The sequence below is a fragment of the Vespula vulgaris genome, chromosome 3, assembly GCF_905475345.1.
Source record: "Vespula vulgaris chromosome 3, iyVesVulg1.1, whole genome shotgun sequence".
NCBI lineage: Eukaryota > Metazoa > Arthropoda > Insecta > Hymenoptera > Vespidae > Vespula > Vespula vulgaris.
The window spans coordinates 4,629,883-4,643,954 of NC_066588.1; the positions used below are offsets into that span (position 1 = coordinate 4,629,883).

The following is a 14,072-nucleotide window of genomic DNA, read 5'->3' on the forward strand; positions in this document are numbered from 1 at the left end:
TTGCAACCTAATTGTTAGTTACGTTACTATTATACGTATATTCCAAATTGAAAAAAATCTAATTGATTATTAATGTCGAATCCTTGGAAGAGGTTGTTCCGTATATCAACATGTATACAAATAAAGAAGGAGTTAGTTATCTTCAGTATCGCCACTAATTTTTTGACCTAATGCCAGTCGCTCGTAACCAATAACAGTCAAGCAGAATCGTTTCGTCTGCTATTATCATTTAACGGTATATATATATAAACATATATATATATATATATATATATGGACTAGATATATAGATATAATACACACAGACACGCATACATACATATATATGTGACTACTCCATAAGTTTTATCCATGAAACTTAACGTGTCTTGGTAGAACAGGATAAACTCTCGAAGGAAAACGTGTCATCGTTACCTACCGACCGTATCGATTTGCTCGTGTCGCCGGCAAACGATTCGATACAAATAAGGACACTAACAGACAGGTCGGTGCACTTATCTATACCGTACACTCTTCTAAGTTTACGTTAGAACGTGCGTTAGTGTGTCTCTGTTCTCTCTCTCTCTCTCTCTCTCTCTCTCTCTCTCTCTCTCTCTCTCTCTCTCTCTCTCTTCCCCTCTCTTTCTCTCTTAGAGTTCCATATTCGGCAGGATCGACTCTCGTGCTAATTAGCGGAACGTCGAAGAGAAGGTGCACACCGAGTCGCGTTAGAAAACACTTTTATCGTCACGATAAAGGTCGAAGACTTGGTTCACCTTATCCAGTTTAACAAAGAGGGGGAGTGAGAAAGAGAACGAAACAGACATAGAGATAAACATACAGATAGAGATAAAAAAAGAGAGAGAGAGAGAGAGAGAACAAATAGACGATTTATTCGAGCACTTAATTAGCGCGTGTTCGAAACGTAACAAACGAATATGATTTCTTCTATGTATCACGAATATGATCGAATAGAATGAATTATGAAGGGACGTTAACGATCAATCGAGATCGATTCGAGGTACTTACTTACTTATCTACTATTTTTAGAATCTATTCGATCGAACCCGATCTTATACCTAACTCTCGACTTTCCTCGCAATGAAATCACTTTATAAACGAAATGAATTTATGAAGGCACTCGGTCAATTGTCCTCTTTCAACGAACGTTAACGCAGATAAATGGGCAACCGTTGTAACATGAAAGATAATAATTGATATTCTTGGCAAGAAAGAAGATCGATTTGATAACGAAACACGAATTGATTATTTTACTCGATCTCTCGAGTGTCGATATTTATGAGCGATGATCGAAGTCCTACAAATTCTGGGGGGATGAATCTTCTTCTTTCTTTCTCTCTCTTCATCTTATTTTTTTTTTCTTCTTCCTTTTCTAATTTTTCTTTTTTTTTTCTTTTTGTATTTTTTGCGCATACAGACGCACATACGCGTAGAGAAAAAACTAGAAGAACGGATGTATCGAATATCATGTTTTTTTTTCCCAAACCCTTCTTGCAAAATTTCTCATAGCTCGACAACCTGCTGACCATTTCGTTGATATTCGATAACGTCCATGCAGATCCTTAAATCCTTATTATAGCACAGATCGGAGGATACTCTCTCTTTCTTTCTCACGATTTTTAAGGATTCTCTTTATTTCGATAAGAATCCTTTTTCTTTTTTTTTGTTAAATAAAAAAGTAAATTGCACGATATTACAATGATCATTATTTTTCTGTTTCATAGAAATTGTTTTATCATTTATTTTTTAATATATGTATATATATATATATATATGTATATAAATTTTTATAATAATATGTCTAGTTATATATATATATATATATATATATATATATATATATATATATAATAAAGGATATTAATCGGACACGATCTGTAAATATATGATAAAATATTTCAAGAAGAATCGCTGATAATTCGAGCCGATTTAATTCTGTGCTATCGACGATTAGAATCTTCTTCCTTCTTCAGATAAGAAAAATTTAAAAATAAAAAGAAAAAAGAGTCATGACCGAAGGTCGATCGAAAAAGTGCGAAGAAAAGAGAAAAAAATAAGACGATATAAATACGAAATCTAAGCGTCAATATTTTCAAACAAATAATAAAAATATCTTCAAACAAAGATCTTCGTAAATCTTTATAAAAATAATATCTATCTACGTATATAAATATATATGTACGTAATACGTAATTACTGTCGATAGATAAAACGATACAAATTACGATTTAAATTTATTTTCAATTTTATTTATTCGATCATTATTTTTAATTAATTAATGATAAATATTTTGCAAAATAAATGATCGATAGATATGAATATTTTGATCGGTATAAATAATGAAGTGTTAAAGTTGCGTAAGGATTACGTCATTTATAATCAAGTACCGATATTTTATTACAAATATCGAGCGTATTTATTTGAAAATATTGGCCCAATAAATATCAGCCATTTATTTTCTACCGATTATAAAGTAATACCTTTCGATTTATGTCGAAGTATATCGAAGAAAATGCACGAGTTAAAATAAAATAACTTAGCTTTGTATTCGATTTGTATGCTTAACAAACATATGGGTTTTGAACGAACTAATACACTGTACTATATCGAAGACTATGTGTGTCCATCTTAACGGCACTTTCATTCGATCGTTAGCATTAAAAAAACGTAGAGTACGAAATTATATGGCGCCTACGATATACATATGTATATAAAATATTAATTTTATACGATATTGTAATCGATGTGTTCCCATAGATCTCTATGTACCATACTAGATATCGAAATAACGATATACGATTTGTACTTACGTATAACTTGTATCTAGTTGCTACCATTAAATCGTTTATTTTTTAATTTTCTTTTTACTTTTCTTTTCTTCACTCCGATCAGAAATAATCGTTGCTCGAGAAAGATAGAGAGAAAGAGAAAGAAAGAAAGAAAAAGAGAGAGAGAGAGAGAGAACGATAAATGCCAAGCGAGAAAACGGAAACACAATTTCAACCTTTCGTTGAAATACGTTTCGAAACTCGCGCGTAAACTAACACCTACGATTGGTTTTCTTTTTCCCTTTTTCTTTTTTTCTTTCATCTCCTTATCAAACTCCTCCATTTACCGGTTTATTTATTTATTCCTTTTCGACCAGGTTTTCGTTTAACGAGATAATAAATACGTATATAGTACGATAGTAGATACGTACGTATATTCTGATAAATGAATGAAAAGAGAAATAAATCAAAACATTAAAGAAACATCAAAAAATAGAAAACAAAAAAAAAGATCAAAGCATTTCTATTCGTTTACTACGACTTATCCTTCGATGATAACGTAAATCTTATATCTATAATCTCTTATAAACATATATATATATATATATATATATATATATATCCCACAATCCTTTTAATCCTTTACTATTTACGAAAAGGTGTCTGTATTATCGACAATGAAAATTAGCGGAAGAAATTTTCCCGCGCAAAATAGAATAATCTACTCGGTCGATAAAGCAGTGTCATTAAAGAGTCGCGAAGAAAAAAAGAAAGGGTGGCGGGGCGAGAAATAGTTGCAACGAAGAAAAAAAAAAGAGGAAAGAAAAAAGCTAAAGAAAAGTCGATGAAGAGAAAAGAATTAAAACAAAAAAAAACAAACGAACGAACAAAAACAAAATAAAAAAGAAAAGAAATAAAAGACTTACCGGACTTGCCGACTCTGGGGCCGCCGAGGACGACCACCCTGATCCTATTGACGTTTGTCATCGGACAAACTGGTGTGTCGTTACGTGTCGTTGCTTGATCCTCTGTCGCAGCACATCATCCAGCGTGATAAACGAATTCTTCCTCACAAATTTCACTCAAGGGGAAATAGAGAGAATAAAAAAAAAAAGAAAAGGAAACAAAACAAAACGAAACGAAAAACCCGGGATGGGAACTTGCGAGTACGTTGACAACAGAAGTAACGAAAGGAAAAGAAAATGAGTCGTACGAAAGAAAAAAAAGAGACAAACAGAGAGAAAGAGAGAAAGAGAGAGAAAAAGGGAGGGAAAAAGAGGGAGGACAAAAATTAATAAAATCAGCTCTCTTTTCTCACTTTTCACCGAAGTTCAATAATCCAACGTATAATATAATTATAGAACAGTCTCATCTTTTGACAGAGAGAGAGAGAGAGATATTCGTAAAAAATTCTCTTCTCCTCGTCGTCTCTCCTCGCGATCGGCCAGGACACTGACCCACTTGCTCGCGCGCGAAAGGCCCGTCCTCGTCCTCGTCCTCCTCTCTCCCCACCTTCCTGCACTTCTTCTTCTTCTTCTTCTTCTTCTTCTTCTTCTTCTTCTTCTTCTTCTTCTTCTTCTTTTACTTCTACTTCTTCTTTAACAACAGTTGTCTCCGTTCCTACTTGACGCCACCGACGTAGACGTCCCAATCGATATTTCGCGAACACTCGATATAACCTTTCTCCTTTTTCTTCTCCTTTTCGATTTTTCCTCTTCTTCCTTTCAATCGTAAACTTTTAATCGTAAAGTTAACGACGTAAATAGTCTATCGAGCGAACACAATGATCTAAAGGCAGGCGATTCCGAGATAAACTTTTCGTAACAATTTAATATATAAATTAACAACGATCCAATCGTTCTCGAAGTCAAACGAGGCGCGAAATTCGAAAACGGGCTTGTACTTTTTCCTTACGTAAAGAAACGTACATATGTAGCAACACGAATTCTTACTCGAAGTCAACGATGTCGTCGCTCCAGAATTTCTCTCTTCAAGTTTTAACGATCGATTATTGCTTCCATTCGAACGCTGCTTCCTCTCGTCATCGCTTGGAAAGTGTCGCGGGACAGCAGTGAGCCTGAAAACACGAGAGGAATCTCGATAATGGAGGCAACTCGTCGTTCGTCACGCCGTCGAGGCGCCACTCGCTGCCGGACCCGTCCGGTTTCTCTCGTTCTCTTTCTCTCTTTCTCTTTCTCCGTTTCTCTCTCTCTCTCTCTCTCTCTCTCTCTCTCTCTTAATCGACGCGTTGAGAATAACAACAGAAGGAAAGTTTCAAGGTATTTTCTTACTACGTATTATTACGAACGAGTAAATGTTGTTATGTATCTTTCTTTCTCTCTCTCTTTCTTACGATTTTTATATATATATATATATATGGTAGCGAGATGGTACGCCAAAAGTATAAATTCGTTTCGTAAAATTATGCGCAAATAAAGTGACAGTTATGAAGTATGCGCACGCGTACCGTGAATCGAGTGAAACACGCGAAAGCCACGAGTAAGTGAGCAAGCGTGCAAAACGTCCTCTCCCTATGACAGCCGGACGAGTACTGAGCGTTACTCCTGCCTCGCGCGCTCTTCTTATCCCCTCCCCACCTACCACCGACCACCACGGACTCTACCAAATTATCACACGCTCTCTCGGCGTGGCGCGACGTTCGAAACTCGCGCACTCGATAACGTTAAGCCTCCCCACTATTTTCTATTTCTCTTTGCTCGTCTAAGAATAATAAATGTTTATTTAAGAAAAAAGAGAAAAAATGTTAAGAGATCGATTCAAGTCTTGTCTTTCTTTCTTTCTTTCTTTCTTTCTTTTTGATTGGATCGGATCGGATCGGATCGGGTTGGATTGGATTTTCTCTTGCAATTTTTCATTTCAACTTTCGTTTTTTACTTCGATCTAATTCTTTAAGAGAGAGAAAAAAAAAGAAAATCTTAATAGCTTTATATGAATACGATCGTGGTAAAATGAGGTCTTTAATCTCGAACAAACTACGTATACCTCTATCTCGTCCAGGAAATTAGTCGTGCCTCCGTGCGACGCTTATTATTTTTTTCGCTTTCCAGTGAGATGAAACCAATGATGATAATGATAATGATGATGATAGCCCTTAATGGTAATAGTGATTTAAAGGGTAAATCGTGGAGAGGCGTGACGCATCCGGACTCGAATTATCGTTTATGCATCGTCGCCGTGCCGTTGCCAGCGAGAGTCATCATCGTTTCTCTCTTCGTCTTCTCTGATCGTCGTCGTCGTCGAAGAGAATTTCGTATGGCTCGCGTCGGCTTTTCTCGAAACGAACGAGAGTTTATGACACAGACACGGTTTAGAAACGGATCGTTCTAAATTAGCCGAATAGATCTATTCGTACGGTCGAGTTTAAACCGAAGATCTCGAAAATGACGGTAATAAATAAAACGTGACCCTTTATCTAATTCGTTCTACGTATTACATAGAAAATATGTATGATGTGTGCGTATGTGTCGAATATATAAAATTGTTAAAAAGTATCGAACGGAGATAGTTAGTCGTTTGGTGATATTATATCTAGTAAATTATTTAAATCGCTTTATTTAAAGAGAGCATATCGAACGAGTGGCACGGAAGTCGAGTGGCACCATCGCCCACGTGTTCTTTGCGATTTGCATGGCGCACAGCTTAAAAGTTATGAGATCATTATGGGACAACGTCCGTAAGCTTGACTCTCGTCGTCTCTAATAAGGATATGAAAAAATTAATGGGCAAAGAAAAACGAAAATAAGAAAAGCGATTTTTTTCTCTTTCTTTTTTTTTTGTTCTTTAAAACAAACTTGAAAAAAAAAACAAGGAAAAGAAAAAATTGATAATATGTTCGACTGATGCAAACCAATCGAATGAGTATATACATATACGTATCGAGCAAATAAAATTGATCTAAATAATACTGCCAGACGACTATGTCCATGAAAACATTCGAAAAGGAAATGAACGACCTTTAAATACCAAATGTATTACTCTACGAACTTGCGCACCTGTTTCCGTTAGATTTCATATTTGATCTCTGACAATTAAGCGAAAAAAAAAATACAAAGCCTCCGTTTAGATAAGGTTTACAAATTAGATAACGTACGAGTGAAAATTTATTGCCATTCTCGTCGAAAAGAAGAATGTAAGGAAGGAAAAAAAGAAAGAAAGAAAGAAAGAAAGAAAGAAAGAAAGAAAAAAGAACAAGAGAAAAAGAGAAGCAGAAAAGAAAAAAAAACATCATTGAATTCCAACGTTCTCTTCGACAATAAATTATCGATTATCACACAATGATATTCGGCTGGAGTAGATATTCTCTACGCACATACCAATATGAAAGTTTATTTACTGGACGATTTCAAAACTCGCATTGCATCGTGCGATCCGCATTTCATCGCGATAAATATAAACTCGGAAAAATTTCACGCATTGCTCCGAGCACAACTTCGAATAAACAGGCAAGAAAGCAAGAAAGCAAGCAAGCAAGCAACCAGGCAACCGTTCGGATAAAGATTCTTCGGAGTTCGTGTTGTTTGTTCAACGAGATCACCGGTCGCATCCGACGCGTGAAGAAATGTGCTTGCTCGTCGTACGAATGACGTAATCCCTTTTGGTGTGTCGACGATATTAAAAAAATTTTTAACGAGAGGTACGAAGTAGGAAACAAAGAAAAAAGAAATAGATTGATAAAGAGAGAGAGAGAGAGAGAGAGAGAGGATAAAGACATTAAACGCTTGCTTTACCTATCATCGTCATCGTCATCATCATCTGGAACGGCCTCGAGAAGGTCGAACACTCGCACGGCAAAAGCAAACAATTCGAATCGCACTAAAAACGTGACGTTTGTTTATACAACGGGTAGGTAGGTCTGTTCGATCTCGTTTAACGATATCGATGACGATTGTCAAGAGAGAGAGAAAGAGAGAGAGAGAGACAGAGAAAAAAATAATCGTTATCAATTACCTGAGAAATTATCACGGAAAACAAAAATGAACACTTTTAAATGCTCTATCCTATCCGTAATATAAGAAAGAAAAGAGAAAAGGAAGAAAAAAAGAAAAAAAAAAGGGAAAACAAAAAACACAGAAAACTTTAATTAGTTTCAAACTTGGATTAATATATAATGTTAAAACCATAAAGGTATAACTCAAACTCTCGTGCGAATGATTGTATTATATATACAACATAAGAATCACGACGGACACGATTTCGAAGCGTTCGCGCCGAACGCTCGTCGGCGAATGCTTGTAACTGGAACGTCTCCGGCCTTCTAATATATATATATATATATATATATATATATATATATATATATATGTATACACACACACATATATACACATATACGCGCTCTCTCAAGGGGCCGGCTGCGCACGGCTTCGCCCGGCGCTGCCTTAGTCCGTCGTGCACTACAAGGTGACTGCCGTGTTAACAGGTAAGCACGCTCCGATGCGTCGAGAGAGCCGTGTCTTGCTATGCTGTACTATTCTTTACTCTTCTCTCTGTTGCACTACCTAGCACGACCGAAGATACCTCTTCTGTGCGTTCCTTTCCTCGAATACGGACTCGAATAAAAGAGTCTACTAGTTTCGAGTACCGTAAACCTATACATACATACATAGATACATACATACATACATAGTGTGTATATATATGTACACGCGCACACACACAGCACACACATAACATATATGTATATATTTGTTATTACTAAAATCGACCTTTGTGGAATGACTCGTGGCTAATAATACTTGTGAATGATTTCTTAGTAAAACTAAATAATAAACAGATCGTTTTTATACGTATATATACGTGTTTGTTATATTCGTCTATACGTGTTATTATATTTGTCTATTACTGTTCGTTTTGATCACTATTAACTGATAATATTCGTACAATTTCCTTTAACGGACAAATTATAGAGAGAACGTCCATGTAGTTTTCATGAACACTCGTCGATGTATTGGTTAATATATAAATCTTCTTTCGTTGTTAAGGACAGAGTTAGTCGTGTGCGGTTGAACATAGTTGAAAGGCAGACGCTTCCCTTTGGGAACGTTCTCTATGTATATACGGTAAATTGTGTACTCCCCTCGACACGACCGAATCATAAGTTTATAAATCTTAACTCGCTAATAAATCATATGAGTTTATGATCCTCCGTGTTAACGTGCAAGCGCGACCCTATGAACCATACCGATGCGTATTTCCTCTGCGGTGTTGCGTGAGTTGGCTATTCCACGAGAAGAACCTAAGCTCTCGACGCTTTATTATTCGTATAGAGAGGTATATATACTTTCCAATAGGATGGACTTTATATATATATATATATATATATATATATATATATATATACACACATATATATATGTATGTATGTATGTATGTATATATAGTAATCAACAGTAACTTGATAATCGTGTAAACAATTTTGAAAGAAACGAAATTTGGTTCTAACGATCGTATCTACTGATATCAATACATTGCTGTTATTTCAACTGGAACTAACTTTCGATGGTGTAAGAACCCGTTACCATAACGACCGAGAAAAACAAGATGTAGGCCTTCCATGTCGATTTCAGACGTCCTTTTAACATGGTCACCGAAGAAGCGGATCTAATTACTGTGCAGAAGCCAGAGAAGAAATCTTTATTGGAAAAGTATGAAATACCTTTGGACAATTTATCGTACGAATATATCACAGGATGTACAAATGGCAAGACCTTGGAACGTATCGTTATAATACTCAGGTTTGTCATTATCTACAAAACGTAATAATAAAACAAACAAATATTATTAAATAATTTAAACAATTAATTTTTTTATTTCGTTAACGATATATATTAGATCCGGAGAGGAGGGTATCTATCCAGATTTAACGAGACATGCAGAAGAACGTTTGGCGATAATAAAACCGAACAGTATAGTCTTAAGAAAAACTGTACCAGTTCTTACCCGTAAAATGTTGCTACCAGACGAATGCAAGGAACTTGATAATGATATTAACGATTGGACTCGTGAAATGCATTCTCGAGAGAAGGATTTGAACGATGGAAAAGCCACTCTCATAGACGATCCTTTACTTATCCCAGAAATTAGACATGCCGAAGAGATTTCTACGATGGTAGAATAACTATCTTAAAATAATAGAAATAATTTTTATCACACACACATATATATATATATGTATAAATATCTATGATAATTATACGATTGTTAATTTTTTCAATAGAAAAAAGATACCAGAGAGAAACGTGAGACCGATCGAAAATCCAAACGAATAGCTTCTTGCGATTATGCTGCTTGGGACAAATACGATGTTGACACTGAAATAAATAGGATAGATTTGCAAGAAGAGAGAAAACAAATTGAAGCTAAAGAGATCCAACGAAGACAGAAAGATATGGAAAAGAAAAGGAAAGAAAATTCAAAAGAAATCATTCTCAACAAATGTAAGGAAAAATATTCGATTGCTCCAAGAATAAGTCTAGATTATAAATAAATTATTTATTACGATAAAATGGTATTTAAAATGGCTATATAAAATAATTCATGAATATTAATAATGATTAATAATTAATTAATATCTTCGAAAATCGAATATTGATAAAAATATATTATCATTATTATTTTTTTTTTAACTAATAATTATTACTAATTATTATTATTTCTTTTAGCTTCGTTTACTGGTACAGAAATAGACGTAATTGCTGAACAAGAAAGAAAAAAGGGAAACGAAGCTTTCAGAATTGGTGATTATACCGATGCACTACGATTTTATGACTCCAGTATCGCGATAAATTCATGCCCAATCGCTTATAATAATCGAGCTATGACACGTAAGAAAGTTAATTAATAATTTTATTTAGATTAAATTATACTTACGTTAGGAAAGAAATAAAGAAAGAGAAAACACACGTTTAACATGCTATATTCAGTCATTAAGTTACAGCGTTACGAAGATGCACTCAATGATTGCAATATTGTGCTTTCTGAGGATGACCACAATATTAAAGCACTTCTTCGACGTGCATTATGTTTCGAAAATCTGAAAAAAAAACAAAAAGTACGTCAAAATTTAACACAAAGTCAATTTATATTATTAATTATATTACATTATGAGGTCATCTCTGATCTGTGAGACTTTTTTTGATTAATAAAATGAATCAATAGAAACAGTTTTATTTCAAAATTGCTTCGAAAGTATATGTCTACATGAGCAGGTGATTATGAAAATGGTTTGCCAAAAATAATATATATATATATATATAAATATATAGAAAATATCGAATCAGAGTTGGCCAAAAAAAAGATTAAATATAGTAAAATAATTATAATTCAAAGGATTAATGAAATAAAAAAAATTTATGTATATCTTTTTATAAATAAATAACAGGCTCTAACCGATTACGAGACAGTCTTGAAGCTAGAACCGACAAACAAGACAGCCATTGCTGGAATCAATAAATTAAGAAAACCTTGCGAATCTAAAAGAGTGAGGTAAGTAATAAAAATGATATTCTTACGTCAACGTACATACATATAAATTCTCGTCCTCACTGATACAGAATGAAAATCGAAGAAGAAACATCTTCGAATGAAATTGCAAAGATCATCGGAGGTGAAGGTGATACTGAAAAAATAAATATCCTTAAAAAGTGTCTTTCAAAGTCATCTAATAAGAAAATTGAAAATATTATTGAAAATAATATATGTGTTTGTGAGAGAGGACCAGGACCGTCTCATAGTAACAAACCTTTACCACATATCAAAGAAAATTATTGTCTTCGAAATGAAAGTAAACAAATATTATCAAATTGCAATGAAATTAATCTTGGGCTAGCAAATATTAATTTATCTTCTTCGAACAATACTGTGTCCAACGAACTAACTTCCATTTTAATTGGCCAAGAATCGAAATCTATAAAACATAATAAACAAAAATCAATTTTTTCTTGTAAAACGAGAAATACTTCTGGAGTCGTCATCGAGGAGATCCCGAATGATCAATCATATACGAAAGAACATAAATCTGTCGTTAAGAAGGATAATGAAGAAATAAAAAATAATCATAATACAGCAAATAAAAACAAATCTAATTTATTAGAGAAAAATATCGAAGTTGAAAAAAAATGCAACGATGATCAAACGTGTCGAAAGAAAAACGAAATTTTTATGGTAAACTATTCGATGAAATACTATATTGTCAATTAATAAATTATATCGTAAATATAATTATAGTTATATTTTTAGAATTTGGAGAATATTTCGAGCCCGTATGAATTTCTTCGTGCATGGCAATCTTTAAAAGATGATAATGATTTAGAAGTACACGCTCGACTTTTACGAGCTTTAAAATTCGAAAATCTCGATACAGGTATATATATATATAAGTACATACATATGCATGTACAAATACAATTATATATCGATTGTATGTAATCATAAAATATTTTAGTTATAGGTAATAAACTTGATGGAAATATGTTCAGTTTGATATTACGTTGTTTAGAACAACATTTTCGTAAATCCGAAGATTGTGAACTACTTGTTCGTTATTTAAAATCAATTAGTCAATTAAGTCGATTTTCTATTGTAAAAATGTTTATGGATAATAATGATAAGAAAGGTAATGATAATACAACGATTTAAACTTCTTATTCTCGTCGAATATATTAAGAAAAAAAAATTAATTTTCTTTTAATTTACAGTTTTATCAAATATATTCCAATTTTTAGAGGATCAAGGATGTAAGGAAGTATCGGTCTTACGTGAAGTTTATGTCTAAAACTATGTAAATCATATTTAATATTAAATTAAATTTAACATTTTAAAATTGATAAAGAAACGAATTTGTATTTTGTTAATCATCCATTATCGAACATTATCATTTGATTGTAAAAATTTTTTAAACATCGTTTTGTTCTTATCTCTTGTTAACCTCTAATTTTTTAACCCAATAATTTTTCTATACATTCTTATTTACATTACAAATGCGTTAGATGGTTGTACTTTGGCTAATTTTGTCTAAAGCGACGATTAGAAAAATGATGAGCAGCTTGTCTAATGATAGAAAAAAAAATTATTAATAATGTTTTTAATCATTCATAAATAACTCCATGACGTAATAAATGTAACGATTTAAAAATACTAATAAGAAATAATAACAATAAAACGTTTACAAGAAAAAAAATCAAGTTATTGCCATAGGAATATCGAGATAACTAGCTCGATCTCGTTCAAATACTAAACACACTAAATATATAAGTAATAATATAAAAGAAAAAACTAATAATAATAGAACAAATAAAAGATTTATTGACAAATAAAAATATCGCGAATATCGAACGCTCCACAACATATAATAGAAAATGGCGCGCTTATTACGTAGATACACTGGTGGACAAATGTGAAGCTATATAAAACTAGCGACGCGTTACGTGCCAGCCAATAGGAACGTTCGTATTCGAATGTAACGTACGATTTGATTGGTCGAGTCTACTGCTCTTGTGGATGCAAATGCATGTGATTATTTTCTCTTTCTAACATCTTTTTTATATATCTATCTATCCTCTTTTGAAAATTACAAAGTTATATTGAAAATGAATACTTCAATTGTTATAAAAAAAATAAAATCGATATAAACGAATGTCAAACGAATGATGATTTCATATATCCAACGTGAAATATACGTATCAAATTTTATTATTATTTTATATTAGATAGATATTGTTTATAAAGATAAGAGATACGAACTTTGAACTTTAATAAAAGAAAAATAATAATATGAAAGAAGAATTCATAGATTTGTTTCTTAGAAATGTTCGATAATATTGATCTTTCGTATTTTAATTTAACTATTTTAATTTCTTCGAAATGGTTGATGATTGAAAATACTTGATATATTAAATTAATGGTATCAAATATGTGAAACGTTTCTTTAACAATTGATATATATCTTAAATCTCGAGATATGAATACGAACGGATGTAGTCAAGGATGCATAAAAAAATATTAGGAAATATCTTGAATGATTGTAACGACTTACGAATTGTCGATAAGAAACTTTTGAATCGTACGAAAAGAATTATCTTCTTATATCTGACCTAATAGATTTAATAAAAAATAAAATGAGAGAGATTCGATTGAGGATTATTCTCTACTAGTATATATACATATATATACACTTCTGTATACACACAACACATACACACACATATACGTATATATACTGTGCTCTCGAGTTTCTACCGTCCAGAGGACGCCATTATACACGTGTTATAACGGGTGGACAGTCTG

General features: G+C 32.9%; 2 protein-coding genes and 1 long non-coding RNA gene across 7 annotated transcripts in view; 1 reads left to right on the plus strand and 2 right to left on the minus strand.

Moving 5' to 3' along the window:
- The window catches only part of LOC127062475 (ras-related and estrogen-regulated growth inhibitor-like), a 79,877-nt gene extending 72,006 nt beyond the window's left edge, over nt 1–7,871 (minus strand). The window contains exons 1-2 of one of the 3 annotated variants that reach the window (XM_050990756.1): nt 7,737–7,871; nt 3,695–4,845 (exon numbers count right to left, since the gene is read on the minus strand). In XM_050990756.1, coding sequence (XP_050846713.1) covers nt 3,695–3,755 — 61 coding nt within the window. In that variant the 5' untranslated portion in view covers nt 3,756–4,845; nt 7,737–7,871. Of the gene's footprint in view, nt 1–3,694; nt 4,846–5,235; nt 5,329–7,516; nt 7,713–7,736 lie in introns of those variants that run through there. The other 2 variants (XM_050990757.1, XM_050990755.1) reach the window with 2 other exon arrangements.
- A 270-nt stretch (nt 7,872–8,141) lies between these two features.
- LOC127062474 (sperm-associated antigen 1) lies at nt 8,142–12,621 on the plus strand. 2 transcript variants are annotated; one of them, XM_050990754.1, is made up of 11 exons: nt 8,142–8,208; nt 9,356–9,523; nt 9,621–9,897; nt 10,006–10,225; nt 10,451–10,612; nt 10,712–10,839; nt 11,170–11,273; nt 11,342–11,951; nt 12,027–12,150; nt 12,232–12,402; nt 12,485–12,621. In XM_050990754.1, exons 2-11 carry the CDS (start codon nt 9,369–9,371, stop codon nt 12,559–12,561), a joined length of 2,028 nt encoding a protein of 675 aa, XP_050846711.1. In that variant the 5' UTR covers nt 8,142–8,208; nt 9,356–9,368; the 3' UTR covers nt 12,562–12,621. The 2 variants fall into 2 exon arrangements, with proteins under 2 accessions (XP_050846711.1, XP_050846710.1); XM_050990753.1 differs by lacking the exon at nt 8,142–8,208 and adding an exon at nt 8,779–9,059.
- Nucleotides 9,099–13,958, minus strand: LOC127062477 (uncharacterized). 2 transcript variants are annotated; one of them, XR_007781140.1, is made up of 7 exons: nt 13,822–13,958; nt 11,530–11,694; nt 11,310–11,406; nt 10,659–10,821; nt 10,017–10,099; nt 9,729–9,910; nt 9,099–9,396 (listed from the first exon to the last, which is right to left on the minus strand). It is a non-coding gene; the product is annotated as an uncharacterized LOC127062477 (long non-coding RNA). The 2 variants fall into 2 exon arrangements; XR_007781141.1 differs by lacking the exon at nt 9,099–9,396 and adding an exon at nt 9,460–9,535.
- Nucleotides 13,959–14,072: the final 114 nt, after the last annotated feature.